General features: G+C 41.4%; 1 protein-coding gene across 2 annotated transcripts in view; it reads left to right on the plus strand.

Moving 5' to 3' along the window:
- LOC124550857 (tetratricopeptide repeat protein 27) overlaps positions 1-12,637 on the plus strand; it is a 141,083-nt gene that overhangs the window by 83,329 nt on the left and 45,117 nt on the right. For both annotated transcript variants that reach the window (XR_006967733.1, XM_047125597.1), the window contains exons 11-12: positions 4,565-4,717; positions 9,753-9,914. Coding sequence is in view for 1 of the 2 variants with exons in the window: in XM_047125597.1 (XP_046981553.1) it covers positions 4,565-4,717; positions 9,753-9,914 (315 nt within the window). In the remaining variant the exon portion in view is untranslated. The remainder of the gene's footprint in view (positions 1-4,564; positions 4,718-9,752; positions 9,915-12,637) is intronic.

Consider the following 12,637-nt stretch of genomic DNA (forward strand, 5'->3'; position numbering starts at 1 on the left):
TATGGGGCATTGTCCATTACAATGGCAGATGGCCAGTGTAATTTTTGCAGTAGGTGCCCCTTGAACCATTTAAGAAAACTATTGTCATTCATCTCCTTGTGGTAGTCATGTTTTCCTCAATTTGTAAACAAGGAGACAGTTGGGCTCTTTCTCACCAGAACAGCAGAACTTCTGTGGTGTCACCGCCAGACACCACACTTGCTAGGTGGTAGCTTTAAATCGGCCGCGGTCCATTAGTACATGTCGGACCCACGTGTCGCCACTGTCAGTGATCGCAGACCGAGCGCCACCACACGGCAGGTCTCGAGAGACTTACTAACACTCGCCCCAGTTGTACGGACGACTTAGCTAGTGATGCATTAGCTAGCGATGCAACGGACGAAGCCTCGTTTATTTGCAGAGAAGATAGTTAGAATAGCCTTCAGCTAAGTCAATGGCTACGACCTAGCAAGGCGCCATAGCAATTGATAGTTATCGAATGAAGCATGTCTCATCAAGAACGATGTATACATATGATGGATTAAAGTTAAGTATTCCAGAAGCTACGTACTTTTCTTCATAGCATTCATTACGTATCCTGTTTCAGACCTCACGCCATCCTGCGTGAGCTTATAGCGTGCATTTCGGTCTCCTCAAACCACACTGTGTCGGCACTTCTGTCGACACATCAACTTCCACATTTGCTGTCATCTGTCCAATCTTTCTGACAGAATGGCTGGCATGAATCCATGTTTTGACAAACCACAAAATGTCTTCAAATGGCACTTCAACATTTATTAAAAATCGGCAACGACACGCTGTGCTGTCACCTCACTCTCCATTATAATTTTGCGTCCATTAAATTTTTTGTACCGAAAACCGAGGGCCCTGACAACCATTAAGAAAGTCGTTCTGCTGACACTGAATAACTTTGCCTCACGAAAAGTAACGAACAGCTTTTTTGTCGTCGGATGTTCTTTTGTCTCGTAATATCCTTATATGTGGTGACGAGCAGCATCTTATTGTGTCAAAGAGCATCTTGTCGAGAAGAGTCCAAGTTTGTTAATTGTGATTCTGTCGTATTTTTACCAGGTGTTCGCAGTTTGGGTGAACCATGTTCTTCCCCTTCTGCACAGTATTTCTTCGTACAAATTTTAATGACAATATATAATGAATCTTCAAAGCAACTGCAGTTCTTTTGGCTACCATCATTACAGGCAGTAGAGTTGCACCATTGTATCTCTCCTCCTCCAAATATTCGTGCACCGAGCACACAAACTCAATTTCTGTCCACGCAAAACTGAGCAGATCGCTGAACTTTCCATTTGGCGTCTACACTTTTTTGCACACTTCCAATACAGGCTTCAGACATTCTGTTGCACAAAATAAACTTGCCACAGAGAAACAAAGCAGATAACAATACAGACCGCAACTGTTTACGTTAGCGGCCACAGGCGTCATCTGGGGCTAGCTATAGTCGCTACCTGCAGTAACAGAGAGATTTGACAACGACTGGCTGTTGCTGTGGTAACAGCCCTGTGACAACGATTGGCTGGTCTGTGGTAACAGCCCTGTGATCAGCTAGACGTCAATCACTTTGTTATTCTGATCCGGGTATAGTCCCTGCATGCTCTGCCAGGCAGCAGTCTTCTTTCCCTCCACTCGCAACCAGCTATCCCTCCCCCTTTCCTGTCTCTTTCCAAATTGCTGCTTTTGTTCAACATAGCAGTTGCCTCTGGGCAGATAGCAGTCGTGTGTGCGTGTGTGTGTGTGTGTGTGTGTGTGTGTGTGTGTGTGTGTTTTCTTTCTTTTCTGAAGAAGGCTTTGGCCAAAAGCTCATTGTGTAACAGTCTTTTTGTTGTGGCTGTGTGCAACTCAATGTCTCTTTATGGTGAGTTACAATCTATCTTTTCTTAACTGTTGATATTCCAATCTGGACTTACCATTATATGATTTTAGAGAAGACTCTGGCACTATTCAAAGTAATGGTAGTGGTCCTGAATATGACACTAGGAACAAAAATAGTACCCAATTAGATGTATATATATATATATACTGCTCAGTCTTGCACAGGAAGAAGTGAAATGTACAACCATAAAAATACACTGCTGGAGGGGGTGGGGGAATAGTACACCGATTTTGATCCAATGATGACATATCCACCTGGGGAGTAGTAAGTGGACTGGTAATGATTACAATTTCATCCACCAACAGACAGTGTAGTGGCATAGTTACCTGTGTGTCCCCTTAAAAGGGACTACTAGCAGCCAGAAGGCTCAGTGTGGTCCAGATGTGTGAAGCAAGCAGGCAGCCATGCTACTGGGACACACTCGTGTCTCCTACAGCCAACTTAGCGAGTCTGAAAATGCCGTGGTGTTCGGCGATGAAAGCAGATTCTGCCTGCACACGAGTGATGGTTGTTTGCACATATGACGTATGCCGGTGAACATTGTCTCGTAGAGCACATTCATCCAAGACACAGTGGCTCTACCCTAGGTCTTATGGTCTGGGGTGCAATAAGCTACAATTCACGTTTGCTGCTTCCTGCTGTTATTGCCAGTAGATGAATTCGGAAGCTGCTGCAGCATTTTTATTCGAGCAGATTTTTGTTTATGTATGAAGATAGTAACTGTTCCCGAAAGAACAGACACCATTGACAACCGTGCAGCTTCTCTAGAATAAATGGTAATTAATCGAAACCCTCAGCTGCCGACAGGTGTCGTTGATTTACCTCAATGTGGACAGCTGAAAATGTGTGCCCCGACTGGGACTCGAACCTGGGATCTCCTGCTTACATGACAGACACACTATCCATCTGAGCCATGGAGGACACAGGTGAATAGTGCAACTGCTAGGGGGGCACATTTTCAGCTGTCCCCATCGAGGTACATCAACAACACCTGTCGGCAACTGAGGGTTTCAATTAATTATCAACTTTGCATTTGGTCTCACGAGGTTGAGTGGGCCCCATTCCAGACCTCCCTACCTCAGACAGACAAAGTGGTACCATTCATAAGCCTACTGACAAAGTCCACATCATGATGAGTTACTGTGAACATGATATATGGAACATGCAAAAAAAGTGAAAACACTGTGCCAGTTGAGTGCTAAACACCCCAACTACATGGTAAGTAGTTATACTTGGATTGAAACAACATTGTGAATGACATTTTGCATCGAGTGGTAGGGGTGGCCTCTTGTAGCTCTTTCTCGAGTGCCACATGCTGTTTTACCTGTTTGCAGTTACGAGCAGAGCCATGTACAATGTGGCTGGCTGTGCATTGGCAACGTTGTCCTCGATGCTGCAGTCTGTTAGTCACAAAGTTATTTTATTCAAGATACAGCTTTGTTCCTTCCACTGTTTGTAATCTCAGATGGTGGTGTGCCACATACTGATCTCGTGCCTCATCAACCTGCAAACTGAGTGTACATGTAGTAGCAGATATTAAAGGAAGTGTAATTGGCAATTCAGGATTTGCACAAAGGCTAGTTGTATGCTAACATTGTTCTACGCCGTAACAAAAACAAGCCGGCTTTTTGGAATGGTTTTACTTTGGGCTTTCATGCTGCAACCTACTCTCATTCTGATTATCATTGTTCCTCTGGATCAGATGATTCTTTCAAGGATAATTTTTTCATGGGAAGGCTGATGTTGGGAGGGGGAAATGGCTTCTACCTTTCTTAATGGTCTAACAGTAAAAAGTACAAACTAGGACTGCAAAACCCAGTTTCTGACACGATTGATATTCAAATTCACCTAATGTAGTGTTATAAGGTATTTAGTTGTAAAATAAAACAGCATCTTCCAGTAGTTTATGCTAGAATGGAACTTGCACTCTGCAGCAATGTATGTACTATTTTGAAACTTTGTGACTGTTTAAAAGTTTTTGTTGGTCCAGGAAAGTTTTTGTTCACACACAACCCACAAGGTGAGAGAAAAAAGAAAACACACCTTAAGAATGTCAGCTTGTTTTCATATTTTCCACTGTGGAGATGTCTATAATTGTAAAATTGACTTTTTACATATCATAGCAGGGGAACACTATTATGGTCTACGAATATACAATTAACTGATGCAAGTTACTGACTACGCTACCTGGGAACAACTCTCAACCCAACCTTACAGCTTCAGTTCGACCAGTATCTTGATAGCTTCCAAAGTTTTTCTTTATACCTTCCTTTCTTTCGGGAAAGCTAATTCGGAAAGATATGTTGAAGACTTCCATTGAAGTTTGAGAATCAGAAGGGATCTGCCGGCCAAATTGAAGCTGCGAGGATGGGTCGTGGATCGTGTCGAGATTGCTCAGCTGCCAAAGGGCCGCTTATGACGGGTGAGGTTCTGGGATCGAGGCACGGCAAACAGTTCTAAAATACCAGAAAGTTTCAAGACAGATATTCATCATGCATCATGTACACCATTCTCCTCTTTATACTTAAGATTTTATTGTTGAGCATGTGCATCATTGCCAGACACTCTCGTGTACTTAACTTTATTGCACCAATCTTCCTTGGCATGCTACTACTTACAACAAAAAAGATGTTCAACTGCAGGTATTGCAATGAAATTGTGTGTTTTATGTTTCAGTATGACAAGGCCATTCAACATCTCTCAAAATCCCTCGAAATCAACAGCTTGCAGGCAGGTCTGTGGTCCAGGCTCGGTTTTGCCTGCCTCGAGGAAAGCCAGTGGGACATGTGTGCTACTGCTTACCGCCGCTACTGTGCCCTCGATAACGAGGTAGTTATTATGGCAGTGTCATGTACCTGTGTACATAAAACCCAGAGTGCCACATGACACCCAAATTGAAGCTTATCTCTATTTAGTACTGAAGTGGTACTGTTGAGTGTTGTAGCTAGATAATGAAGTGAGTGAGAATTGTTTAGTCCTGGGGCTTTGGTAAGTGCTTCATGATGCATCTGTTTCAGGTTCTTAGGCCAACAGCTGCTTCATTGAAATCCATGAGCGTGTGCAATCTCTCTCTCTCTCACGCGCGCGTGTGCGCACACACACACACACACACACACACACACACACACACATTTTGTTAAGTAATAGCTTAATCTCGTTGTGTTTTGAACACTGAATCCACATCTTACCACAGTTACATTCTGTCCCATAGTTTTCTCATAGGGCGACTTAACTGCAAAGTAGAAAGGTAGCAAAACACATAATTGGAATGAAAAGTAATTTAATTTTTTCGATGTGGACATTTGTTTGTTTCATAGTTGTGCAAATGTCGTGGTGTACTGTGTAATACTACTAACATTTCGTACACTAAAACACAATTATTATTCAGCTAGAAATAATATGACACGTAATAATGTACTGCTGAGGACATATTTTATAGTATCAATGGATGGCACAGTATTATTTTTCTGGATACTCTGTCACAGAGCAGAAGCGGTTCTCAAACAAGTAATGTTTTACTGATAATTTGTATTTAACCTTATCTGCTATTATTTGCATGTATCTGAGTAACGGCATTACACAGTTTGATTCTAGGATGAAGTATGCCTTTTTTGGAATAGTGCTGTATTTGCCTGCTGAACATACACATCATCCATCTATCTTGTATAGAAACTGTACTCAGATTGACAGTGTGAGATATGACGATCACTACTGTTCAGTTTTTCTTTTACAGTAATAACATTTTGTAATATCTGTTTGCAGGGAAGGGGTAGACATTTATTTTCTGTGAGTAGTCACCTGCATGATGTTCTTTTGTCTCCTTATTTTTTTCCTACAGTCTGAAAGATTTCTTGCTTCCTCCACAGATTAACCAGAATTCTATCCCAGGTTTCAACTTTGAGTGAGCCTAAGCAGAATACATAGTCCTGAGATTATTATGTGAGATACAGTTCATTAGGGCTATTATAGTGAAACATGTATTGCACAGTTTATATAAGCTACATGTGTATATGAAAGCAATCACCTTGGTCTTCACTCACATAGTTGGGTTAGCGCACTGGACTTGCATTTAGGAGGACCACGGCTCAAATCCACGACCAGCCATCCTGATTTAGGTTTTGCGTGATTTCCCTAAATCTCTTGAGGCAATTCTGGGATGGTTCCTCTGAAAGGGCACAGGCAACTTCCTTCCCCATCCTTCCCTAATACGATGGGACCGATGACCTCGACGTTTGGTCCCCTCCCCCCAACGAACCAACCAGGAAAAAATAAAAGTGGCTGTTGAAAATGTGAATCTTGAGACTCATCAAACAGCCTAATTTCTTGAACTTTTCCAACATGTTGGCTGCAACAGAAATAAGAGTTCTTTTTGCTGTCTAGTAACTTATTGAGAACCTCCTCGAATAATATCCAATACTGTCCCTTTCTCATTATCAGTTTTTATTCAGAGCTGAAATCAGACATTGCTTTTCAGACCTTTCTCACCTCATCATGGTCAATATCAGCAGCCGCATTAATTATCCTTCCTCGCAACTCTTCCAAGTGGCAGTGGAGGTAGGATTGTCATTTGGAGTATTGAGTGGACCTTTGGATACAGAAAAAGGAGTGCCAAGTGGAGAAATCAGGACATTTCTGACATATTCTTCTATTTGAGTTCATTGGAGGGGTGACAGCAATGGAGTCAGCCAGAAAAATTTGCACCGTGTGTGGGGATAATGCCATTGGACAGAGCACAACAAGAAAATGATTTTCTTGTTTTAAGGAGGATTGTTTTAACATTGGTAACCCTCCACATCCAAGCAGATTTTCAGGGTGTGATAAAAAATCAAGTGTATGGGTAACGCATGCTCAGACCCAAAATTACAAAAATATGTAGATGGCCATATGCACATCTCTCCTTGCTCGTCATCAGCTGGTTCATGAGCAACACAGATCATTTTGTCCTATATTGTTACTGGTGACAAGAAATAGTGTCTTTATGCTAGCATAAGGAAAATGAAGGAATGCTTGAGCCCAAACAAAGCAGCAACTCCCCATACAGAGACTTGCGTGCATCCATAAAAGATGTTATGAATCTGGTGGAACAGCGATGGTGTGGTGTACTGCGAACTGCTTCCAAGGTGTGACCATCACTGCTGCTGAGAGTTATTGTCAACATCTGAGATGTCTTGCAGATGCAGCCCAAGAACAAGAACCAGGAAGACTGCGCGAAGTAATGCTAGTACGTAATAGTGGCCACCCCCATCCTGTTAGACTGACAAAAAACACTACACAGGAGTTGAGTTGGGAAGCCATTCTGTACCAACCTTATTCACCTGATCTTAAGCCCTCAGACTTTCATTTTTTCTGCTGTCTATTAAACAACTTTCAGAGAACTTCCTGCATGAAAATGTGCTCTGAAGTTGGCTCGATGAGCTCCTTATCTGAAAACCATGTGATTTCTGCAGTCACAGAATCAAATGGTTACCCAAGCATTGGCAAACCGTTTTAAATATACACACACCAAAAAAAGTTTAGCATCACCCTGGTTCCCAGAACTCCTGAAGATGGACATTGACTGTCAATATTGACCACAGACAAAGTCCCTTTGACTATTCAGAGATGCCACTAAACCTGCCCAAACCATGCATGAGCAGCGCCTATTAGACAGAGGGGGTCCGACAGCCAATCAGTTCCAGTCATTCCACCAGGAAGGAGGTACACAGCTCGTGTTGTCTGTAGTTCAACCATGCCTAGATGGTCAATACCGCGGTTTGATCGTGTCCTCATTGTTACTTTGTGCCGGGATGGGCTACCAACAAGGGAAGTGTCCACGCGTCTCAGAGTGAACCAAAGCGTGTTGTTCGGGTACAGAGGAGATACAGAGAGACAGGAACTGTCGATGACATGCCTTGCTCATGCTGCCCAAGGGCTACTACTGCAGTGGGTGACCACTACCTACAGATTATGGCTCGGAGGAACCCTGACAGCAACGCCACCATGTTGAATAATTCTTTTCATGCAGCCACAAGATGTCGTGTCATGACTCAAACTGTGCACAATAGGCTGCATGATGCGCAACTTCACTTCCTACATCCATGGCGAGATCCATATTTGCAACCACGACACCGTGCAGTGCGATACAGATGGGCACGACAACATGGCGAATGGACAGCTTAGGATTGACATCACGTTCTCTTCATGAATGAGTGTCGCATATGCCTTCAACCAGACAATCGTCGGAGACGTGTTTGGAGGCAGCTCGGTCAGGCTGAATGCCTTAGACACACTGTCCAGCGAGTGCAGCAAGGTGGAGGTCCCCTGCTGTTTTGCGGTGGCATTATGTGGGGCTGACGTACGCCGCTGGTTGTCACAGAAGGTACTGTAATGGCTGTACGATATGTGAATGCCATCCTCCGACCAATAGTGCCACAATATCGACAACATATTGACGAGGAATTTGTCTTCATGGACAACAGTTCACACCCCCATCGTGCACATCTCGTGAATGACTTGATTCAGGATAATGACATTGCTCGACTAGAGTGGCCGGCATGTTCTCCAGACATGAACCATATCGAAAATGTGTGGGGTTGATTGGAAAGGGCTGTTTATGGATGATGTGACCCATCAACCACTCTGAGGGATCTACGCTGAATCGCGTTGAGGAGTGGGACGATCTGGACCAACAGTGCCTTGATGAACTTGTAGTATATCACGATGAATACAGGCATGCATTAATGCAAGAGGACTTGCTACTGGGTATTAGAGGTACTGGTATGTACAGCAATCTGGACCACTACCTCTGAAGGTCTCATTGTATGGTGGTACAACATGCAGTGTATGGTTTTCATGAGCAATAAAAAGGGCGGAAATGATGTTAATGTTGATGTCTATTCCAATTTTCTGTACAAGTTCCGGAACTCTTGGAACCGAGGTGATGCAAAACTTTTTTTGATGTGTGTATTATTGATGACAAGTCTCTGTTATCTGTATGAGTTGTGTTTATTAAACTTGTGAAAAAACGTTACCAACTTGTGCACTAATGAATATCTGTCTCCCCGTGTGGTATTATTATTATTATTATTATTATTATTATTATTATTATTATTATATATGATCTCCCTTTTGGACTGTGATCACCCATATTTTATTAATAAACGTGAAGTTGTATTGAAATGCCTGAAAAGTTTCTCCTAGATAGCAGTATCCAGAGTATTATTGTGTTAGTCACACTGCACTCTTTCATGTCATACACTGATGAAAACTTAACTCACTTTCTTGCCTTTATAAAGTTTATACAACTGTATGTCTCTGACTTGCCCCTCTCCACCAAGCAAAGGGGCAGTCTGATATACAAAATTTCTTTTATGTATTTTAATGCATCGCTGGTGGCCCAGTGGTCTAGCAGGTAGAGCGGTAAACTATGGTCTTGGAGGTCCTTGGTTCAATGTCTGCTAGGAATGGGTATTTTTCCTCTTTACAGTCACCACCCCCCCCCCCCCCCCCCCCCCTCCAGGATGGTCCCAGGTCCACTCAGCCTGTCACTGTCATCAAATGAGTACCGGAAGATCATTCCTGGGTGTAAAAAGTGCCCAGGCCACCACACTCACTGCCCACCTCCTTCTAGTGCCAAAGTGAAGGAATCGATACCTGGTCCTAAGCTCGTGCTACAGACTTTAACTTTTCATTCACCACTGCAGAATTTCTTCTGATTTACTTGATAGCCATATTAATTACCTTTTCATTTTTATCTGTACTTTACTCTCAATAAATTGTGCAACAGTAGTTGTAGTGTTGGTTCACCAGAAACGATATTTGTTTCAGTGTTTCTACCATTCACGTGAAATCTTACTTAAGATAATGCTACGTTTTTTCCCTCCAGAACTTCGAGGCTTGGAACAATCTGGCGAAGGCCTACGTAAAACTGGGTCAAAAGGCTCGCGCCTGGAAGGCACTGAAAGAAGCTCTCAAATGTAATTTTGAGAACTGGAAAGTGTGGGACAATCTCATGATTGTGAGCACTGACTGCGCAGAGTTTGAAGACGTAAGTATAAACCTTGAGCAATTTCACTACAGTGCAACAATGTTCACATTTGAATCTCAATACATTGGGCATCAGAGCAAGTTGCATGTGTGCTGTTATTTATTAACTGTTCTCTGTGCAGCTGTTATATTAATTCTCTGTGAACAACTGAGCGTTTGACAGTATGTGCCATTTTGCCACAAAAGCAGCCGACTGCTGAAGAAGTTACGTAGTCGCACAGATGTTACTTATGTTTTAGTGGTCACCATGACCAGATATTGCATTGGCTTCAAGGATAAATGTCATGTTAATGGGCAGCGAGAGGCTAAGGTGGTAATTGTGTTCTATTTGTAGCAACCAATCAACATTTGTCTGGAATGATCTATAAAAATTATTGTAAACACAAGTCAGATAAACAAGTGTCAGTTTCCGCTGTCTGCAGTCAGGTGCAGTTATGTGGTTGGAGACAGTGGGCATATGTATGTGAGTTGTGCTTGTCTGAATGTCTGCATGTTCTCTATTTTGGAAGAAGGCTTCTAGCCAAAAGGTGAAATGTTTAGTTGTCTTTTCGTTGCACATGCCTGTGACTCAACAACTGCTCTGTAATGTGAATACCGATCTATTCCTTTCCTAATATTTTTGTTATTCCGTCCTGTACTTTCCATTGGTTGATTTTGTAGGGAGATGCAGGATGACTTCGACACAATTTCTGTTTGATGTGATCATGGCAGCTTCCTCTAAATGTAGAAAAATGTAAGTTAATGCAGATGAATGGGAAAAACAACCCTGTAGTGTTCAAATACTATGTTGATGGTGTGCTGCTTGACACAGTCATGATGATTAAAAATTTAAACGCTATGTTTGGATTAAAGTTATTCATTGAAGCAATTCAAAGGTGTGCTGCTAGATTTTTTACTCCAAGTTTGATCAACATCAAATTACGAAGATGTTTTGTGAATTCAAATAGGAATCCCCAGAAGGAAGCCAATGGTATTTCCATGAAACACTATTGAGAAAATTTTGAGTACCAGCATTTGCAGTTGACTGCAGAATAGTTTTATTGCCTCCAACATACACATTTGATTTATATGAACACAAGATGAGAGAAACTGGACTTGTACAGAGGCATATAGTCCCATCACCCTTTACTGTAATGTGGTTTGTGGTGTGTGAATTTCCTCCTCATTTTCAAAAATTCAAATCTTTGTTCACAGTCAGATATCAGTATTGAAATTTTTACAGTACGTTGCTACCATATAGGTGTACAAACTGTGCAAAAATCTTATTTTTATATTCAGTCCCACCTGAGATAACTAACCCCAAACTTTACAAAAAATGAAAATTTTCAAATTTCAAAAATTCATAAAAAAATTAAGGAAAGATTTGTAAGTGTTCTTGCTCTATATGAGGCTAGTAGTGTATGGTATCTAACTATAGGAAAAAATAGACTCTCATAAATCACTCCTTGTTTGTTATTTTTGGGCCTAAAAAGTGGATTTTTGAAAATTTGGATACCAAACTTTGGAGGTCATTTTGACTGGTTATTTTTGAATTTAGGGTATTTTGTGTAATAGACAATGTTGTAGAGGACACTTTTCTAAAAATAATCATGTCAATTGCAATGTTGTAACTTAATCCAGTGCAGAGATATTCATATTTTTGCTAATGTCTGTAAACTGAAACATCGTTGCACGCTTACAGATGAAAATGGCCACCATTCAGTAAAGGTGAAAGGTATAATTTTTTTAAAAACTGTTTTGAACTTCTCAATTATAGGGTAATCACATAAAAAATTAAAATATTTAAAAATGGTCAAGCAACCAACTTAATTTTTATTGGACCACTTCATTTGGATTGACCCATGTCCAGAAAGCAAGTACCATTTCATTCTATGACCGCTGCAGTACTAGTGTCGCAGTTCCTCACATTTGCACTTTTCTTTCTGGTTCATTATCTTTCCACTTATGTCATGACAGCCAGATTGTATTGTATTTACATTTGTTAGTAATCCTTCAATATGTTTAGGACAGTCTCTGAACCTGCCAACTGTGAAGAGCGTTCTGTAATCCTTTTTTGAACACAAAGAACGTTAAGCTAAATTAAATTCTTCATCAATTTGTAGAGATTTATGGTGGAAATGTAGTGTTTGATGGAATGGTTAGAAAGTGGGTGAGACAGTTTAATGATGGACGAACAATTGTTCATGATGAAGCACAGAGAGGTTGGTCTTCTGTTGTCAGTGATGATTTGGTTGAGAAAGTGAATGAGAAAATTTGTGAAAACAGACATTCCACAATAAGAACGCTTTGTGTTGAACTTCCATAAATTTCAAAAACTGTATTGGATGAGATTCTCATGAATCACCTAAATTTTTGTGAATTGTGTTTCAGTTGGTTTCCGAAAATGCTTACGGATGTCCACAAGAAGTGACTTGGCAGTGCTTTGACATTTCTTACCTGATACAGTGATGAGAGTAGATGAATTTTTAAACATATTTGTGGCTGGTGATGAAACTTGGGTTCGTCATGTCACTACAGAATTGAAACAACAGTCAATGGAGTGGACACACTCATGATCCCCCCATAAAACAAAATTCAAAACAATGTTGTCAGTGCAAAAAATGTCAAATATACTGTGTTCTGGGACAGACTGAGTATTCTGCTTGTTGAGTTTCTTCCCATAGGTGAAACTACCAATGCGGTACAATAATGTGGAACGCTGAGGAAAAACTTTTGGCACACAAT

The sequence above is a fragment of the Schistocerca americana genome, chromosome 9 (assembly GCF_021461395.2).
Source record: "Schistocerca americana isolate TAMUIC-IGC-003095 chromosome 9, iqSchAmer2.1, whole genome shotgun sequence".
In the NCBI taxonomy this organism is placed as follows: domain Eukaryota; kingdom Metazoa; phylum Arthropoda; class Insecta; order Orthoptera; family Acrididae; genus Schistocerca; species Schistocerca americana.